The following is a 21,922-nucleotide window of genomic DNA, read 5'->3' on the forward strand; positions in this document are numbered from 1 at the left end:
GAGGATTCATTCAAATGGAACTGTGGTTGAGCCCAAATCTACCATTTACTAGTGGGAGCCAAGGCCCAACATCTAGCCCATCTGGCTTCTTTCTGTGAAGCAGTCACAGTGTTCGATTAAAACAAAACCCAGAGTAGTTTGCCCGAATCCCATTGATGGGGAGTTGGATTGACTTGTAAAGCTCACAGGGCATTGTCAGGTTGGCCACACTTGAATATGGTGGCAAAATCCCTGTTCTAGACAGAATTCTTCTTGAACATAAATCTCTTGTATAACCTAAAAGGAATGCTCAATTTCAGTTTAGAATCAAACATACCAATATGTTTGTGTGCCAATTAAAATATCAAATAATGATTTGTGAGGATTATTGTGGCAAATCCACGAATGATTGCATGCATTTGTATGCACACTTTGAGGCATGGGCTCTCCAACTGAACGCTGAAGGGGATGAATTTAGTCTGTGATTGCCCTATAGTTTTGTATTTATATATATTTATTTACTTTCTATACAGCTTGTGTCTTGCCTAAGTCAAAAGATTTGCCTGACCAGAGTGCACATTTGCCCATCATTCCCAAATATTGGCCTAGCCGGCGCGGTAGTAATGTACTGTCGTGGATCATTTCCAGAACTCAATCAGTCTGGATAACATCACAAATCCTTTTAGAATGCTAAAATCTCAGGGATTTCGCCACCATATTCGCGCATCCATGGTAGCCTACTATGAACTCGTTCTTACACACTTGGTCGTTGCACTATGTCCTCATGGACAAGGGTTTCATTCATGTAGTTGACTGGTTCGTTGATGTACACCAATAGGCCACTTTCCTCCAGTTCGCTTGAGGTAATTCTGATATTTTTCTGTGGGATGCAATTGCGACTCGAGCAAGAGCGTCACTACCACGCAGAAGAGCACAAGCAGGGCAAGAAGGCGGGCTTTCGATAGCGTCAGAAGAGAATAAAGTAGTCGACCTAAATTATTTTCCGTAGCGTAATTATCCTACCCCAGAGGGTGGTGCAGTAGTCAGAATAAATTAATGATAGAGGACAAATTAAATTGTGTAAGGTCTCAAGGCATATGTTTTAAAGTCTTGTAAAACATGATAAATCAACCAGCAACCGACACGAAAAGCTTAGGCGAGAAGGAACCTGAACGTTTGGAGTTGTGCGTAAAATATGGAAATGTTTTACTATCAACGTTTTGTTGAAGTCATTAGCTGGTGAGTTTTCGTTCATTGTATACAATTTTCAGTGTACATTTTAAATTGTGTAACCCTAATTGATTTTGCAATTGTGTTTTTATATCAGACAGTTCATAGGCTACTGATTTACCAATCTGCATTGTTGGCTACTTGTCAATAATATGAACTAAGCACCTGTGGGCAGCAATATTTTGTACAGGAGCGGACTTGTGTTGTCGCTCTTTGGCGGCGATTGATTTATGGGTCAGCCTAATTCAGACCCCATGTAATAGTTTTTATGGTCAACGTGGGCTTCTGGACAGAGACCAGCTCAAACGAGTTCTTGACATGGCTTTCGATTTTAATCCCACAATAAGTGCCAAAATGGTGACTGTGATTTCCATTGTATTCCTTTGACTCAACATTTGAACAGGTCCACAACCTAATATGGAAGGAACAAAAACACACAAACGTAATATTAATAAATATACAAAATACAGTACCTGGGTTGGCTAGGCTATATTGTCAAAGAAGCAAAGTCTAGACACCTTGATTTATGTAAGTATGCAGAATGCAAAGTTTTTCCGGTCGTGACAATATATATATATATTTTTTAAAGCAATCCTAATTCTGAATCCTGGTAAATGTTCTTATCATTTAGAATACGTTGGATGAGACAATTATATAAATATCCATTAAAACGTATAATTAGATAATTAGACGTTTATGATAGATTTTCAACTTCATAATTGATTTTCATCTGCAGCCTGATAAATTAAAATTAAAATTTCAATTATAATTCATCAAGGGAGAGAGAAAGATACAATAATGTTATCCAGTTTGTAGATTTTTTTGTACGTTTTTGTCCCCAGCCAGAGAGAAGGCGCATATCACAGAAGAAGGAGAATATCACAACAATGAAGTGCGACTGGCAAAGCAGAATGCCAAAGAGTACCTTTTGGTGACTGGCCAAATAGGCACTTTAATCAGGAGGTGCTTTATGCACAGGAAGTATTTCAGTATCCTTGTTAGGGGAATGATTTATCCTGACTTTTAATTATCAACCTGACCTGATCTGGGTCAAGCAAGAAAATATTTTTCATCAGTGCCTTCTTTGTTTTGCTTGGTCGTCATTACTGAAATGTAAATGGACTTGTTCTTAATTTCAAAGTTACGTGAGGCAGGGCTGTTTATACAGTCCCAACAGTCCAGGGATGAGAATATATTTCGACAGGTTGCTCAGCTGCAGCTTTTAGCTTCATCTGCAGTCCTTAATAGCAGGCTTAGTTAAAAGCATTGGGGCAAGGTCACGCGGTAACGGAGTCACACTCCCACTATAAAAACGGCCATATCTTTTTAATATGTGTCATGGAGCCATATGGGAGTCTTTAAATGCATACATTTAAGATGTATTATTTCGTTTCTGGGCTGGTGTGACTCCATCAAACACGAATCCATATTTTGCATTAAATATATATTTGAACAATTACTTGTTAGTATTGTACTAACTAGTATGGCACTAAAACAATGATACACACACACACACACACACACACACACACACACACACACACACACACACACACACACACACACACACACACACACACACACACACACACACACACACACACACACACACACACACACACACACACACACACACACACACACACAAACAATCGTTAAAGATACAATATGTAACATTTTGGGTGACCTGACCAAATTCACATAGAAGTGCAGGTTATAGATCTATCATTCACAATTAAAGCAAGTCTAAGAAGCGGTAGATATGTTCTATATGTGTTATTTCTATGTTTCCCATTCATTAAATTTAGTTTTTGTGTCTTTTACTTTCGGTTTTGTATACCAGCTTCAAAGAGCTGTGTGACCCTTCTACCGCATGACCTTGCCCTTTGAACCTGGAAGAATGCACCACAGATCCTTGCACACTTTCATCCATTCTGCTCCAATTTGACTCTTACAGTCCAGGGGATTAACATCAAGGCAATTCCACTGTAAAATAATGTTGATGAGATGATATTTCACTTTAATAGTATGCCAAACATAAAACATTGATTTCAAGGTTAAACAAACCACACTACTCGATGCACAAGGACTACTTTTATCAATTTTCACAGAACATTTTACAAAAAGACTTTTACTCGAAGAACAGTGCAGATGTAAAGTTTGGTAACAGAATGACAGTGAAATCTCCATCAGTGTTTTATGTGACCACGTTGTCCAAAAACGACTCTGAATTAAGATTCAAATATGTCTACATAAATAATGGGGTGTCAGCTATGATATACTATATCTACAAAAGTATCTAGACACCCCTTAAAATTTGTGGATTCGGCCATTTCAGCCAAACCAGTTGCTGACAGGTGTATATAATGGAGCACACAGCAATTCAATCTCCATATACACACATTGGCAGTAGAATGGCCTTACTGAAGCGCTCAGTGACTTTCAACGTGGCACCGTCATAGGATGCCACCTTCGAAACAAGTCAGTTTGTCAAATTTCTGACCTGCTAGAGCTACCTCGGTCTACTGTAAGTGCTTGTTTTGGGAAGTGGAAATGTCTAGGAGTAACAACGGCACAGCCACAAAGTGGTAGGCCACACAATCTCTAGGAACGGGGCCACCGAGTGCTGAAGTGCGTAGCGTGTAAAAATTGCCTGTCCTCGGTTGCAAAACCCACAACCGATTTCCAAACTGCCTCTGGAAGCAAAGTTAGCACAATAACTGTTTGTCAGGAGCTTCATGAAATGTGTTTCTATGGGCGAGCAGCCACACACAAGCCTAAGATCATCATGTGCAATGCCAAGCGTTGCCTGGAGTGGTGTAAAGCTTGCCACCATTGGAATCTGGAGCAGTTGAAATGCGTTCTCTGGAGTGATGAATCACGCTTCACCATCTGTCAGTCCGATGGATGAATCTGGGTTTGGCGGATGCCAGGAGAACTCTACCTGTCCCAATGCATAATTCTAACGGGTGGAGTTGGAATAATGGTCTGGGGCTATTTTTCATGTTTCGGGCTAGGCCCCGTAGTTCTAGTGAAGATAAATCTTAACGCTGCAGCAGACAATGACATTCTAGATGATTCTGTGCTTCCAACTTTGTGGCAACAGTTTGGGGAAGGCCCTCTCCTGTTTCAGCATCACAATGCCACCTTGCACAAAGCGCGGTCCGTACAGAAATGGTTTGTCGAGATCGGTGTGGAAGAACTTGACTGGCCAGCACAGAGACCTGACCTCAACCCCATCGAATAACATTGGGATGAATTGGAACAGGCCTGCGAGCCAGGCGAGCCAACATCAGTGCCCAAACTCCTTAATGCTCTTGTGGCTGAATGGAAGCAAGTCCCTGAAGCAGTGTTCCAACATCTAGTGGAAAGCCTTCCCAGAAGAGTGGAGGCTGTTATAGCAGCAATGGGAGGACCAACTCCACATTAATGCCCATGATTTTGGAATGAGATGTCTGACGAGCAGGTGTCCACATACTTTTGGTCATGTAGTGTATGACACCTTGAGTTTGAAAAAAATATATACATATTTTGGTTATTGAATTACAGTGAAGTGGATTATCACACGGTAACAGAATGATGGTAACAGAATGACATCATGTGTTCTTGATCTGTACTGTAGACAGGTTAGCTGACATCACAAAAACAATGCAAACGCTTTACTGGGGCAGAAGGTGGTGTGTTGTTGTGATTCTGCATGACCAGATAGCTAGCAGCAATGATAAGAAGCTGCCATGTGGGGAGTCGTTTCAGCTAGTTTTATGTTGTTCTTGATACCATGTCTTGTTTTAAGGTGTTTTGACTAATTTCCTGTCAATGCTAATATGGCAAAAATGTGCTAGCTAATCAACAACTGTAACAATGTATTTGAAGGACAAGTTCTCATTCTGCAAATGTATTTCTTTTCAACATTGGAGATGAAATATATACTAAACAAAAATATAAACACAACATGCAACAATTTCAAAGAATTTAAGGATATCAGTCAATTGAAATAAATATATTAAGCCCTAATCTAATATGACTGGGAATACAGATATGCATCTGGTGTTCACAGATACCTTAAAAAAAGATAAGGGTGTGGATCAGAAAACCAGTCCGTATCTGGTGTGACCACCATTTGCCTCATGCAGAGCGACATCTCCTTCACATAGAGTTGATCAGGCTGTTGATTGTGGCCGGTTGTTACACTCCTCTTCAATGGCTGTGCGAAGTTGCTGGCTATTGGTGGAAACTAGAACACGCTGTTGTACATGTCAATCCAGAGCATCCCACACATGCTCAATGGGTGACATGTCTGCTGAGTATGCAGGCCATGGAATAACTGGGACATTTTCAGCTTCCAGGAATTGTGTAGAGATCCTTGCGACAATACATTATCATGCTGAAACATTAGGTGATGTCTGCAGATGAATGGCATGTCAATTGGCCTCAGGGTTGAAATTGCCACTGATAAAATGCAATCGTTTGTGTTGTCCATAGCTTATGCCTGCCCATACCATAACCCCACTCTCACCATGGGGTACTCTGTTCACAATGTTGACATCAGAAAACTGCTCGCCCACACGGCGCCATACACGTTGTCTGCGGTTGTGAGGCTGGTTGGACGTACTGCCAAATTCTCAAAAATGATGTTGGAGGTGGCTTTTGGTAGAGAAATTAACATTATATTCTCTAGCAACAGCTCTGGTGGAAATTCCTGCAGTCAGCATGCCATTTGCAAAACCTGAGACATCTGTGACATTGTGTTGTGACAAAACTGCACATTTTAAAGTGGCCTTTTATTGTCCCGTGCACAAGGTGCACCTGTGCTGTAGACAATGCTGTTTAATTAGCTTCTTGATTTGCCACACATGTCAGGTGAATGGATTATCTTGACAAAGGAGAAACTCTCACTAACAAGGATGTAAGCAAATTTGTGCACAACATTTCAGAGAAATAAGCTTTTTGTACGTATGAAACATTTCTGGGATCTTATATTTCAAATCAAATTTTACTTGTCACATGCGCCCCGAATACAACCGGTGTAGACCTTACCGTGAAATGCTTACTTACAAGCCCTTAACCGACAATGCCGTTCAAGAATTACAGTTAATAAAATTTTTACCAAAAAATAAAACATCTAATCAATCAAATAGTAACATAAGAAATGTACATAACAATAACGAGGCTATATACAGGGGGTACAAAGTCAATGTGTGTGGGGTACAGGTTCGTCCAGGTAATTTGTAAAGTGACTATGCATAGATAATAAACAGTGAGTAGCAGCAGTGTATAAACAATGTCAACTTGTGAAACATGGGACCAACACTTTACACATTGCATTGATATTTTTGTTCAGTGTAGTTTACATGCTGTCAACAATCTAAGCCAACCCTCGTCTGTTTTACCCCATAGTTGTGTACGTGTCAGTTTTGATTCTAAACAACCAACCATTCTATACATAATTGCATAATTATGGATGATGTTTACTGAATAGGTATGCAAAGGTAGAACATTTTTGTTATTCTACACTGGATATTATTACCCCCAGTTGGTAAGGGTAGGCAACAACACATCTGCCACGCTGATCCTCAACACTGGGGCCCCCCATGGGTGTGTACTTAGACCCCTCCTGTACTCCCTGTTCACCCACAACTGCATGGCCAAACACGAATCCAACACCATCATTAAGTTTGCTGATGACACAACAGTAGTAGGCCTGATCACCGACAACAATGACACAGCCTATAGGGAGGAGGTCAGAGAACTGGCATTGTGGTGCCGGAACAACAACCTCTCCCTCAATGTGAGAAAGACAAAGGAGCTAATCGTGGACTATAGGAAAAGGCGGGCCGAACAGGCCCCCATTAACATTGATGGGGCTGTAGTGGAGAAGGTTGAGAGTTTCAAGTTCCTTGGTGTCCACATCACCAACGAACCATCATAGTCCAAACACACCAAGACAGTTGTGAAGAGGGCACGACAACACATTTTCCCCCTCAGGAGACTGAAAAGATTTGGCATGGGTCCCCAGATCCTCAAAAAGTTCTACAGCTGCACAATCGAGAGCATCCTGACCGGTTGCATCACTGCCTGGTATGGCAACTGCTCGGCACCTGACCATAAGGCGCTACAGAGGGTAGTGCGTACGGCCCAGCACATCACTGGGGCCAAGCTTCCTGCCATCCAGGACCTATATAATAGGCGGTGTTAGAGGAAAGCCCAAAAAATTGTCAGAGACTCCAGTCACCCAAGTCATAGACTATTTTCTCTGCTACGGTAAGCGGTACCGGAGTGCCAAGTCTAGGACCAAAAGGCTCCTTAACAGCTTCTACTCCCAAGCCACAAGACAGCTGGACAATTAATCAAATGGCCACCGGACTATTTACATTGACCCACCCCCCTCCATTTGTTTTGTACACAGCTGCTACTCGCTGTTTATTATCTATGCATAGTCACTTCACCCCTACCTACATGTACAAATTACCTCGACCAACCTGTACCCCCACACATCAAAACAAATCAAATTGATTTATATAGCCCTTTGACTCAGTACCGGTACCCCCTGTATGTGGCCTCGTTATTGTTATTTTTTTGTTACTTAAATTAAAAAACTTTTTTATTTTAATTTTGTAAATATTTTCTTAACTCTTCTTGAACTGCGCTGTTGGTTAAAACTTCTTTGGGCTGCAATCCCGTTAACGGGGTCAATATGACAACAGCCAGTGAAAGTGCAAGGCACCAAATTCAAAACAACAAATCTCGTAATGAAAATTCCTCAAACATACATGTATCTTATACCGTTTTTTAAAGGTAATCTTGTTGTTAATCCCACCACAGTGTCCGATTTCAAATAGGCTTTACAGCGAAAGCACCACAAATGATTCTATTAGGTCACTACCAAGCCAAAGAAAAACTACAAACTCTCCATTTTTACAGACAAAGAGAGGATTCACAAAAAGCACAAATGGAGAGAAAATGAATCACTAACCTTTGATGATCTTCATCAGATGACACTCATAGGACTTCATGTTACACAATATATGTATGTTTTGTTTGATAAAGTTTATATTTATATAAACAAAATCTGAGTTTACATTGGCACGTTACATTCACTAGTTCCAAAAACATCTGGTGATATTGCAGAGAGCCACATCATTTGACAGAAATACTCATTATAAATGTCGATGAAAATTCAAGTGTTAGACATGGATATACACCTCTCCTTAATACAACCGCTGTGTCAGATTTTTTATAAACTTTACGGAAAAAGCAAACCATACAATAATCTGAGACGGTGCTCAGAAAACAAATAAAAATTGTCCCCCATGTTGGAGTCAACAGAAATCAGAAATTACATTATAAATATTCCATTACCTTTGATGATCTTCATCAGGATGCACTCCCAGGAATTGCAGTTCCAGAATAAATGCTTGATTTGTTCGATAATGTCCATTATTTATGTCCAAGTAGCTACTTTTGTTAGTGCGTTAGGTACACATATACAAACGCTCGTTGGATATACTTAGTTGAAACATTTCAAACTAAGTATAGAATCAATCTTTAGAATGTTTTTATCATAAATATTCACTAATGTTCCAACCGGAGAATTGCTTTGTGTGTAGAGAATCCATGGAACGCAGGTCGCTATCATGTGAAATACGCGTGACCAGGAAATGGCTCTCTGCCCGTAACCTGACTCATTCAGCTCTTATTCAGCCCCACATCACAGTAGAAGCCTCATTCAAGTTTCTAAAGACAGTTGACATCTAGTGGAAGCCCTAGGAAGTGCAACTTCATCCATATCCCACTGTGAATTCAATAGGGGATGGGTTGAAAATCGACCAACGTAAGATTTCTCACTTCCTGTTTGGATTTCTTCTCAGGTTTTTGCCTGCCATATGAGTTCTGTTATACTCAGACATCATTCAAACCGTTTTAGAAACTTCAGAGTGTTTTCTATCCAATAGTAATAATAATATGCATATATTAGCAACTGGGACTGAGGAGCAGGCCGTTTACTCTAGGCACCTCTGGGCACCTTTCATCCAAGCTACTCAATACTGCCCCTGCCGCCATAAGAAGTTTTAAGGGCTTATAAGTAAGCATTTCACGGTAAGGTCTACACTTGTTGTATTCGGCGCATGTGACAAATTAAGTTTGATTTGATTCCAAATTTGTGTGTGTGTGTGTGTGATTTCAGTGCTATCGGTAAACAACTCTTGCATTCTCGCCAGTCAATGCATCCATATGACCCATAAAATATTTGGCTTTCCCAGCTAGCACATTTGGTTCCTTGGAAGTTGTGGGAACTACTGTTTTTGGTTTCACATTGGTTGTTGGAATGAAGCCATGTGTTTCCTGACTGGTAAAACATAACTTAACATTTTTTTAAAATGTTCTGCTAACAGAAGTTAACATTTCGGCTGTTCTGAGAACATTTATTTTACAGTAGGTTGCAGGTAGATGTTTTGCTCTGTTACCTTGAAAGCTTTCCTGGGTGGTTTTACTGAAGCTCTGTGAATGGAGATTATAGTTAATTTGGAGGTTCTTGAATAACTTCTTCAAAACTTTCACAGAATTGTTCAATAAGACTTTTAATAAACTGCTATCTTATTTTAGGTTACGTTTTTGAACTCCAAGCACAGATTGAACACATTGAACCTATACTTTTCTGTCATTTTCCATGGAATTAGTCCACTGCGCCACCAGGATGGAGGTAGCATGACATGTTTGCTTATGCACACAAAACTGTTCATTTTAGTCTATTCAAACAGACTCCATTTCAAAGGAAACAAGCACTTCTTAAGATGCGCTCATTAAGATCTGGCCAATAAGTTGGCACAGCTAATACACCTGAACACACTTAAAGAGAGAGGATATAGATCATTTTGTTGAAGCTGAGAACGGAATGTATATGTTTTTAAATAACATTCTTGGAACATTCTCTAACGTTACTAATGTTTTCTTGTGGTTTTTATGGAAAGAACCATTTGAAAACATTCACAATGGACAAGCACACTCTCATCAAACTCTAAGAAACATATGGTTCTCAGAACATTATGTGCTAGCTGGGTTTGTACCCACAATGCATCACTATTGACCAGACCAAATCTGTACCAATCATAGACATTTATCTTTCAAGTTTGGACATCACAGTACAGCGCAGTTGGTTACAATAAATAGAAAAAGAGAGGGGGCACATGGGTAGATGTCAGTAAGAGGTGGTTTATCTAGATTGTTTTCAAACTCTTGCTTTGACCACCACTTGACAGAAAGAAAACAGTTATGAGCTGAACATAACAGTATGCCAGTGGAAGGGAGGACAGTAGCAGGCAGGTGACCCAACTGTGGTTTCTGACTACTATGAATTTCCATTGTAGCCATTCAGTTGCAGTCAGTCTGTTGCAGATTTTTTGGTTATTCTTTCAACGATTTGTTAACAGAATAATGCGTTTTAATCACTTAATAAATTATGAACCAAATTGTTATTAGTAAAAACACAAACATAATTGGTTGGTCTACCTTTACTTGTTATGTGAACTTTCATAATCGTCCCTCCTGAGGGAGAGAAATTAGGAAATATCTTTAAAGATATGTGGGTTTTTGGTAACTGAATGATACTAGACAATATTTCTTAAACTTAGAGAAGGCAAATTGTTATTTTTTAAAATTAAATTCTAATACCTTTTAAGACTTTTTCTGCTAGATGTTTTCTAAGACCCCTTTTCCATCTGTTTGACCAGAAATCAAAGCCTTTGTTTATTCCTAATTTCTAGCATGGACAATGGTGGACAATGTATTTCCCCCCCAGAAATATTGACTCTCGTAGGTTTCATTTCACACCAAATTTGATGTGCTCCTATGAACTTCACATGTGAATGCTCATAGGGCTTTTTACACGGAACTGCCCATCACTAGTATTGGAGAGTTGGTTTAAAAACCTGTTTATGGAGGATAATGCATTCTGTTCACGCAAACTCTGTGCTGGGTTGACAATTTCAAAGGATTGTTTCTGTCATTCTCTTTTTTTATGCCATTTCAGTAGCCTCAAACAAGACCCATTTGGAAGGATTGAGCATAAACATTATGCATACATAATAAAAGCCACAATATGAAGATTTAAATGGCAATACCCTTGGGCTCATGTGAAATCAACAAATGACTTATTCTCGCAATTGCAGTGGTTATGAGAGACTGTGCTAAAGGACTATGACTAATGTTTATGCATGTTTTCATTCTACCTTTTAATTTGATTAAGTTGCTGTAGTGTTTCTGCAAATCAGAGGACTTATTAAACGAATCAGTGATGTAAACACAACATCACAGCACTATAATAAAACCTCATTGTTAATTTCCCAACCAATCTATTTGAGCAAAATGAAGCATGGTTGAAAAACCTGCACACTTACTCTGAGGTCACAAGGAAATGGACACGGTGTCTCTTTGCCTTTCTTTGATGATGTATCCTTTCAGACTCAACCGCGGTTGTCACATTTATTGGACGAGATAACAGCCCCAGTATGTGCCGTACCCAGGGAGGACAGTATGTGCATTCCATTAGCGTTCCACATGATTGGACCAACGCTATAGCTTTAGCACCACCATAGCTGTTTACTTTATTGGAATCAAGTTAGGATCGTGGCTGGCTCTGATCAGATTAGCAAGCAGCCCGTAAGTGTGCCAAACGGGAAAAGCTCCACCTGTCCAGTGGTGTGTGGAGGATTATGTAGTGTAGTTGCTTTTCTGTCAACAAAAAAAAAAAAACGCAACCCGTAACAAACTGTTGTGGCTCTCTTTCAAGAGGTTGATCTCTTTGTCCTCTCAAAGCTGTTTTGGAATAGTGAAAGCAGAGAGGGTATGCTGAAAATGGAAGGACATTCTAATGAAAGTGTAGCCTAAAGGAGACCTTATAACAGGCCCAATGTAACCCAAGGATGGTACAATTGGCTGCTGTTATATATTCTTGGTATACTCCCCATAGGCGGAATGTTTCCTGACTGCTGAAGTCCACCTTCAGAAGAATCAAGTACCTTTTTTTAAAAGCGTGCTTGCTGGAATCCTTGTTTTACCATCCATCTCCTCCTGTCAGACATGGTTCTTTCTCTCATTGTACCTTGTTGGATTCAATCTGTCAATGCTATTAACTAAAACGACCTCATTCGGCATGTCACATCAGTGCTGCACTGAAACCAATTATCTTTTCTCATTTATTTGTGCTATTATTAATTTTGCAGACAGTGCACTTTGTGCGAGCAGTGACTTAACTGACTGCCTTGATAAAGAATTATAATATAGTGCACCCTGCAACACGACAGAACACTGTCTCTGGAACCAGATTGATTTGAGTGGGTTGTCATAGTGACCCACTTCTGCCTCTGTCTGTGTGAAAGAGTGAGCGTGTAAATACAAACATATTCAGAGCGCACACACGCATACACACACACATAATGCATAACGCCTAACCCTAAGCATCCCGACGCAGACACACATTCCACCATACAAAGATCAGAAACTCTCCAAAACCCACAGATATTTAAGTTGCAAATACACACAAAAGGCATTTGTATAAAACACATTAAATCCAGATGAAACAAATGCAATTGCAAATGTGGGAACAGTGTCACACAGTTAATATAATCATATTTGTCACAGTTGCAAGCTTACAGCCAGACAAACATACTCTTCTTTATGGCTTCCCTATATGCTTAGTGTAATGCAATTACACAATCTATCTAACGTAGGTCCACACACACACACACACACACACACACACACACACACACACACACACACACACACACACACACACACACACACACACACACACACACACACACACACACACACACACACACACACACACACACACACACACACACACACACACACACACACACACACACACACACACACACTGCAATATCATTGAGGTATATGTTGTCTTTACAAAATGTTTTAAAGTGTTTGAATCAGAAATGGCTCGCTTGACATGAGGTTGTTTACGAGCCCTTTCTCCTTTCCCTGGCAGACCCAATGGCAAGAAAATCTGGCATTCTGAAGAGCACTGCTATTCTCTCCCCCTCGGCCTAGCAGCTGTTCTGCTCACAAACCTTTTAATACACGCTTGTAGAACTCTGGTGCATATCACAGAGGCTGGTACACAGGGGCAGGTGCCAGGAGCAATAAACAATGTCTTTCTAGCATATAAAAACATACAGATATACACACTGAGACACTTTCAACAGAGTGGATGCACACACCCGGGCCCCCTGGTCCGTGCTGTTGTTTAATTTCAGCCATCTTAATTGGTCTAAGAATAGCACTTATACAAGTGTCAAAGTGCAGCCTGGCTTACACTGTGCATTCTATTTCTAACCCCATGATGATTTGGAGAGTGACCAATGTGGGGAGGGGAGGAAAAGTCTGCCAGGGTGTCTGTTTTGAGGACTGACTTCAATACAATGAATGAACACAAGACTGTTCTCGTGGACCCATCCAAAGCGGCCCCCAGCTAGACATCATGCACCGGTTCAATTGGGTCTTCTTGCCCATAATCTCTAAGTGTCCCTGCCAATACTGATCGGGAAAGATATGTCTTGAGGTAGGAAAGACCAAAGGCTTTGGGAAATACTAGTCAGGTTGCAGAGCAGATACCACTTCAAAACAATGAATCACATTAAAAAACAGATCAAACTTAGTTTGGGGTTGTTGTTTTGCTCTGTTTCTGCTGTGGGTCATGTCAAAATGAGAAGGAGGCTCATGAGCCACAGTTTTGGTTACCTAAAGTCATTCCATGGAGTCAGTAATGGGGATTCTGTAGCTAGGCACGCACTGCAAGGTCACTGTTTTGACACTCAGAATGTTCTGACATCTGTCCACAGTTTGATGTAACACGATGACAGCTGAGCGGACTTGATGAGTTTTATGTGATGGTGGGGGAGAGCTGAGTGGCAAAGTCCAAATGTTTGAAAGAATTAAGCAACAGTGGGATCCAACCCAAACACCAAACATGGTTTGTGGATCTGCCATGGGATTGTCTGAGTGGATGTTACATCAGGTTGGCTTTGATATTCTTTGCATTTGGCGTTGTGGTTGTCTGTTAGATAAGAGCTGGCCGCTGCACAGGTTTGGACGGGTGGGTTTTGGTGTTATGCAAAAGTTTTACATCTCGGCCAGTCAGGCATTTTGCCATCAACTGTCCAGTTAAAAACAATAACAAACCGAATACCCACCCAGGACAGACTTCATTCAACACCTTCCTCAACAACTATTTCAATTGGAACAATACTTAAAATAGTATTCTATTTTTACCCGTAAGAATGTACTTAGAATAAATATGATACCGTGTGACTGTGGAATCCAAAGTGGGTGAAGTCTAGGTTCCTGACCCAGGGTCTGGTCACTTTGTGACCTCTAGGTCAGGACCATTGGCTGCAATCTAGCTTCATGGTGTATGCATGGACATACAGTACCAGTCAAAAGTTCGGATACACCTACTCATTCAAGGATTTTTCTTTATTTTTTTATGACTATTTTCTGCATTGTAGAATAATAGTGAAGACATCGAAACTATGAAATAACACACATGGAATCATGTAGTAACCAAAAAAGTGTTTAAAAAATCAAAATATATTTCATATGAGATTTTTCAAAGTAGCCACCCTTTGCCTTGATGACAGCTTTGCACAACTCTTGGCATTCTCTCAACCAGCTTCACCTGGAATGCTTTTCCAACAGACTTGAAGGAGTTCCCAGATATGCTGAGCACTTGTTGGCTGCTTTTCCTTCACTCTGCGGTTTTTGCGACTGCACTTGAAGAAACTTTAAAAGTTCTTGAAATTTTCCGGATTGACTGACCTTCATGTCTTAAAGTAATGATGGACTGTCATTTCTCTTTACTTATTTGAGCTGTTCTTGCCATAATATGGACTTGGTCTTTTACCAAATAGGACTATCTTCTGTATAGCACCCCTACCTTGTCACAACACAACTGATTGGCTCAAACGCATTAAAAAGGAAAACAATTCCACAAATTAATTTTTCTAACAAGGCACACCTGTTAAATGAAATGCATTCCAGGTGACTACCTCATGAAGCTGGTTAAAATAATGCCAAGAATGTGCAAAGTTGTTGTCAAGGCAAAATCAAGGCAAAGAGTGGCTACTTTGAAGAATCTCAAATAGAAAATATATTTACATTTCTTTTGGTTACTGCATGAATCCATATGTGTTATTTCATAGTTTGATGTCTTCACTATTATTCTACAATGTAGAAAATAGTAAAAATAAACTAACTCTTGAAGGAGTAAGTGTCCAAACTTTTGATTGGTACTGTAGAACAGGAGGAATTCTATAACACTGTGGCTGAAGGCTCAACCTCTGACAGCCCTGCCTCATTCGGACCACCTAGCTTCTTGCCGTGATGTCATGCACCTGCCAGTCTCTGTCTCTCACAAGTCCACACTGAGGGATCAACACGGTTCATTTATGTTAGCTTGCACAATGGTGTTAGAATGGCTCAAGCAGTTCCAAGCGTCTGAGCTCCAGTGGATGGGTTGAGTCAGCCCTTCTAGTCGCTATAAGACCGTTTTCGGGAATAGCAGGGATGAGACAAGCCACTCTGGGACTGATTTCAAGTTGGCCGGTCAGTGATAAGGCTGTGTCGAGAAAGGACAGAGTGAGAAAGTGTCTCTATGATGTTGGACTAAGAGGCCGCAGCTCCCGCAGGTTTGACTGAGCTCAGCACTGTATATTTATAATATTGATGTATTAGTCATCATATGCATATTCATTTGATATATTGGATTGTAGATGTTCAGCATTTTTAGAGTAGAATATGATATATTTTAGAAAGGGCATGAACAAAGAAATATGGTAACGGTAAATAATTGCAAGCTATATTGTACCCATATTTACTTGTGTTTTGGTTTTAAGCAGTAGTTAAATCACAGCAATGGATCGGTCCATAGTCCTCTTGATGTGCCTGACAACCCTTTGTCAGCTAAGTGAATGTTTTCTTCAGTTGGATCTTGGGGCCAATTTTTCAAATGCAATGCCACAATTAGTAAACTGATTGGATTCATTTACAAGATATCAGCAAAAACATGATTATGTCATCACATTGTGCCAGATGGGAGAAATATATGTAGGCTATGACTTTTCACTTTTGTTGATTCAGGTTTGAACTTTTGATCAGTGGTGGAAAAAGTAAAGACACCTTAATGGAAAATGACTCAATAAAAGTAAAGACACCTTAATAGAAAATGACTCAATAAAAGTAAAGACACCTTAATGGAAAATGACTCAATAAAAGTAAAGACACCTTAATAGAAAATGACTCAATAAAAGTAAAGACACCTTAATAGAAAATGACTCAATAAAAGTAAAGACACCTTAATAGAAAATGACTCAATAAAAGTAAAGACACCTTAATAGAAAATGACTCAATAAAAGTAAAGACACCTTAATAGAAAATGACTCAATAAAAGTAAAGACACCTTAATAGAAAATGACTCAATAAAAGTAAAAGGCACACAGTAAATTTCTACTTGGAGTAAAAGTATTTGGTTGAAAATATACTTAAGTATCAAAAGTAAAAGTATAAATTCCTTTTATTAAGCAAACCAAATTGCACAATTTTCTTGTTTTTTAAATTTACGGATAGCCAGGGGCACACTCCAATGTTCAGACATCATTTACAAATGAAGCATGTGTCTTCAATGAGTCTGCCAGATTAAAGGCAGGGATGACCAGGGATGTTCTGTGCATGAATTGGACCATTTTCCTGTCCTGCTAAGCATTCAAAATATAACAAGTACTTTTAGGTGTCAAGGAAAATGTATGGAGTAAAAAGTATAATATTTTGATGTATAAGTAGTCAAAAATATAAATAGTAAAGTACAGATACCCCCAAAAATGACTTAAGTAGCATCTTAAAGTATTTTTACATAAGTACTTTACACCACTGCTTTTGATGTTGTTGATTTAGATTTAGCCTTTTGGTGTTTGAGGGCTAGATCTAAATGCAGTTGCAGTTACAACTCATGTTTTTGGCATTTGTGTCGGTATAAGAGTTAGTGCTTTAGTCAGTGCTTTAGTCGTCATCAGGATTAAAACTTTTAAAAGCATTCCCAAAATCTGATTTGCACCATAGTTGAATCACAAATGTTGCTGAAATGTATGTCATATTATATTTTATATATTTGTGCTTAAAAGGACAGTTTGAGATTTTGGCAATTAAGCCTTTTTGTTCAAATGAAGTCAAACGAAAAAATGTATGTGTCTGTGTGCAGTTTAAAGGAAGTCAAAGGTAGTTTCTGTAGCTAATGCTAACTAGCGTTAGTGCAATGACTGGAAGTCTACAGTAGCTGCTAGCATTGTATACATGAGTTCAACTGTGTTGATCTATCCCTTTAAATACAGTGTAGTTGAAAATGTTCCCTAATTTCTTGTCCTGCTTAATGAATTGAAAAGGAGCCTGCACAGTACGACAAAACCATTTTGTTTCTTGTGGTATGTACGATGTGCCCCTATGGGAATGTTAGACTATTCCCTACTCAACCTTCTCAACTTGGTCCTGTATCGCCTACGTGCGCACATTTGCCTTCGCATGTCACGTGTCACTGGCCCTGACCACAGATAGCCTGCCTAATCCAGATGTCTGGCCAGGGGGCACAGCTCCCATCTGAACTGGCCTTCATCAGGGTTTTTAGAATCAGTGAGCATAGGTCTGGATGCACTAATGAGGATTTTTTTGTTTGTTGTGCAGATCAAGATGGGGCACGGTCATGGGCGTGTGTTTCATTACCGTATCACTGCCTTTTAGCCTGCAGCTTAGACTGAGGATATAAGTTGCAGAGTAAAAGTGGTAAACAATGTATTATTTGGCAATCAATTAGTAGAGATGTTCTCTGTATTAAACAGAGATGTGGGTCGATAGTAATCAGGACATCTGCTCTGAATAGTACCTTAATTATGCTCTGACGTTGATCATGTGGATTTTTTAATACATTTTTTTTTTGTCTTGATTCCACTCTCAAATTTACCACTTTTGTTTTAGGTTTATCTCAAGATGTTGAAAACTGCTTTGTCCATAAATATAGCATTTGCAATCCATGATTTACAAATGCTACAAAGAATCCTTGCTTTTGTTTTTTTGGGGGAGATTAATTCCTGTCTCTTTTGTCTCTCTAGGCCACTTGCAAGGACATGTTTTTCACAGAACATCATCTCTTATAGACGACTTAACTCAAGTCTGATCCCAACTTGACCACCACTGGTTATGAAAACCTGCATCCTCATAGTAAATCGGTAAGTTCCTTAACAAATACTCAAATATATTCAGAACTTTGTTTTCATCTGTTATGGCATTGTGAGTCAGCATGACTGCTCATAGCCTTTTTGTTTCCATTTTTAGGCAGGAGGCAAGATGTTTGTGGAGTCTGTTGTCAGATGGGGGGCATGGAGCATCTTGCTCCAGTGTGGATTATTGGGCGTGTCAGCAGGGGACTTCCCCTGGCCTTGCCCTGCCAGGTGTGTGTGTCGGCTTGAGACTTTAGAAGTTAACTGCTCTGACAAGCAGCTGACTTCTGTGTCTGAGGGCTTCGCTAGTGGCACCCAGCGCATCAACTTATCTCGTAACAAGCTGAAGACGCTGGGTCGTCGCCAGTTCTTTGGCATGACCCAGCTTGAGGATCTGGACATTAGTGACAATCTCATTGCCATGATTGAAGTGGAGGCTTTCCAGGGCCTGCAGAACCTCAAGACCCTGTGCATTAGGAGCAACCGCCTCAAGATCATCTCTGTGGGGGTCTTCTCCGGACTGCCCAGCCTGCGCTTCCTGGACCTGAGTGAGAACGAGATCCTGGTCTTTCTGGACTTTACTTTCCGTGAGTTGGTGAGCCTCCACCAGCTGGAGGCTGGGGAGAATGACCTGGTGTTCATCTCCCAGCGGGCCTTTACCGGCCTGCAGAACCTGCAGGAGCTCAATTTGGACCGCAGCAACCTGACCTCCATCCCCACCGAGGCACTATCCCAGCTCCAGAGCCTGACTCGGCTGCGCATGATCCGCCTCACCATCTCGGCGCTGCCCAACAATGCCTTCCGCCGCCTGCATCGGCTGCGTAGCCTCGTCATCTCCCACTGGCCCTTGCTGGACAAGCTGGCCAGCAACAGCCTGATTGGCCTCAACCTCACCTCGCTGGTCATCAGCAGCTGCAATCTCAGTGCTGTCCCATACCAGGCACTGCGCCACCTGGTCTACCTGGGCTACCTGGACCTGTCCTACAACCCCATCACAGCCATCCAGGGTAACCTGCTGGGGGACCTGTTGCGGCTGCAGGAACTGCACCTGGCTGGGGGAAACCTGCTCCGCATTGAGCCAGGGGCCTTCAGGGGGCTGGCTTACTTCCGTCTGCTCAACGTGACATCCAACCAGCTCAGCACACTGGAGGACAGTGCCTTCCACTCGGTGGGGAATCTGCAGGTCCTGCGGCTGGATGGGAACCCCCTGGCCTGCGACTGCCGACTACTCTGGGTGGTCCGCCGGCGACAGCGCCTGAACTTTGACGGTCGCCAACCCACCTGCTCCACCCCGGACATGGTGCGAGAGCGGGAATTCCGGGACTTCTCAGAGAAAGAGCTTCCGAGACTGTTCACCTGCCGGCAGGCCCGCATTGTAGACCGCAGGTCCCAGGAGGTCAGGGTGGAGGAGGGCACTACGGTGCTCTTCTCGTGCAAGGCAGATGGTGACCCAATGCCCTCCTTTACCTGGTTATCAGCCCAGCGGATTCCGCTCTCCACTACGGGGCGCATCAGGGTGTTGTCCAATGGGACTCTAGAGGTACGCTACGCCCAGGTTCAGGACAGCGGCACATACCAGTGCACGGCGGGCAACGCAGCTGGCAACGACAGCCTGTACGTCAGCCTCTATGTGAAGGGTTTCCCACGTAACCGCACCATGCCATTTTTCAACGACGAAGGCTGGATAGAGTCCTCACATGCCCCTACTGCCAACTCCTCTGCCCAGGTGGCCAACCAGTACCCGTTTGATGCCAAGACACTGATCATTGCCACCACCATGGGCTTCCTGTCCTTCCTCAGCTCAGTGGCTATCTGCTTCGTCTTCATGTTCTTCTGGAGCCAGAGCAAGGGGCAAATCAAACACACAGCCACCATCGACTATGTGCCCCGTACCTCAATGGGGGTAGGAGGAGGAGGAGGGGGAGGGGGTGGAGGGGATGCTGGCAAGTTCACCATGAAGCTTATCTAAGGTTATGTGGGAGAGAACTTGGGACACATTGACTGTGTCACCCCATGAGGGTGAAGGCTCTACAAGGACACAGGGCCACGGTCTGCCTTCAGAAAGCTAGATCCTCAGTGTACCCTTAACATACAGAAATTATACATATCTGATGATTTATCATCCTAAATATCTTGGAGAAGAAAATAATGAACAGCGGTTGTCTAGAAGCCGGTTTATTTAAACTCTGTTGTCATTTTTTTTTTTTATTGTGTCATTTTCTTTATTCAAGTATTTATTCAACATTACAATTACAGTGCTACAAAACGAATTTGCCGCTACTACATGATGATAGGAAATATTATACATGTTCATGTGTATAAGGGTCAAGGTTCGTTTCACTCATATCAGGTGTGCTTGGTGGATCTGATATACAGATATATAGTAAGTGTGGATATCATGTGTCAACTTGCCAATACAGGTCAACCAAGCATTGCCCTCTGACCTGAGGATAACTATTTAAGCTTATCCACAGAGGATCCATTCAGAGACTGCATACTCACCATTTGCTTAAGGCTCTATGAAACTATAATAATATGCAAACACATGATTGTAGTTATATAGTTATAATAGATGTATAGAATATTGTACTAGGCTATATTCAAATACTGTAGATAAATCAGTTTCACTGTACAGTAACATTTCATGGCTCACTTTTTGACTAGCCTCTAGTTTACGAAAATTCATGTTGTTTTGGGGACAGGAGTATTATTTAGCTATCAGAATATGACAGTGTCCAGCGGGTGATGAAATTATAATCTGTACATAAGAATGTATCCAATTCCATGTCATATTATAAGCAATCTTTTAAGCTTTAAATCCTATTTCCATTTAGATTTTTTATAACAAAGTAAGATAGTTCGCACACATCAAATACAGAGAATTCAAGATAACTTTTTGCAAGTCGTTTTCTTTTTATATCAGCGGAATTTCATACTGTATAATTTGGTAAGATGTTGCAGTCAGCAACGATGCTTCAATGATAATATAACTCTATAACATTCATGTAACCTCACACAGTTTATTTTTCCTGAATGATTATCGATCACAGGGTATTGAAAATATGTGCCTGAGTAATCTTACTCGCCATTAAAGAAACAATGATAAACTGTAATGGCGAACATTACCTTGTGAAATTCAATGTCAAATGTAGGTCGTGGACATTTCCATGCTCTAGGTTACTTTATGGCTGTATCTAGTCCTGTGGATTAGTGTCACTCAAATATGCCACTCTTCTTTCATGTACACTTGTTGTGTAGGTACACACAAACCAAAATTCCAAAACAATGTAAATGATGTACACATCTATAGTCAAGTCTGTTTTGCTATCTTATTTGTATAATATAATCTTTTTGCATTTTGAAATGATTAAAAACCTCCTTTAACCTGCCTCATTGCCTTGGATTGATTCAGCAATATCCTATAGCCT

At 40.9% G+C, this 21,922-nt stretch overlaps 1 protein-coding gene across 2 annotated transcripts; it reads left to right on the forward strand.

Annotated features, from left to right (window-relative positions):
* Positions 1 to 838: 838 nt before the first annotated feature.
* On the forward strand, positions 839 to 21,883 carry LOC124005837 (leucine-rich repeat and immunoglobulin-like domain-containing nogo receptor-interacting protein 1). Of its 2 annotated transcripts, none has more exons than XM_046315446.1 (3): positions 839 to 1,218; positions 18,387 to 18,503; positions 18,610 to 21,883. In XM_046315446.1, exon 3 carries the CDS (start codon positions 18,622 to 18,624, stop codon positions 20,461 to 20,463), a length of 1,842 nt encoding a protein of 613 aa, XP_046171402.1. In that variant the 5' UTR covers positions 839 to 1,218; positions 18,387 to 18,503; positions 18,610 to 18,621; the 3' UTR covers positions 20,464 to 21,883. The 2 variants fall into 2 exon arrangements, with proteins under 2 accessions (XP_046171402.1, XP_046171403.1); XM_046315447.1 differs by lacking the exon at positions 839 to 1,218 and adding an exon at positions 15,661 to 15,920.
* Positions 21,884 to 21,922: the final 39 nt, after the last annotated feature.

Source organism: Oncorhynchus gorbuscha, linkage group LG19, assembly GCF_021184085.1.
Source record: "Oncorhynchus gorbuscha isolate QuinsamMale2020 ecotype Even-year linkage group LG19, OgorEven_v1.0, whole genome shotgun sequence".
In the NCBI taxonomy this organism is placed as follows: domain Eukaryota; kingdom Metazoa; phylum Chordata; class Actinopteri; order Salmoniformes; family Salmonidae; genus Oncorhynchus; species Oncorhynchus gorbuscha.

Coding starts and splice junctions, on each gene's coding strand:
- LOC124005837 (XM_046315446.1), top strand. CDS start 18,622: ATGTTTGTGGAGTCTGTTGTCAGATGGGGGGCATGGAGCATCTTGCTC.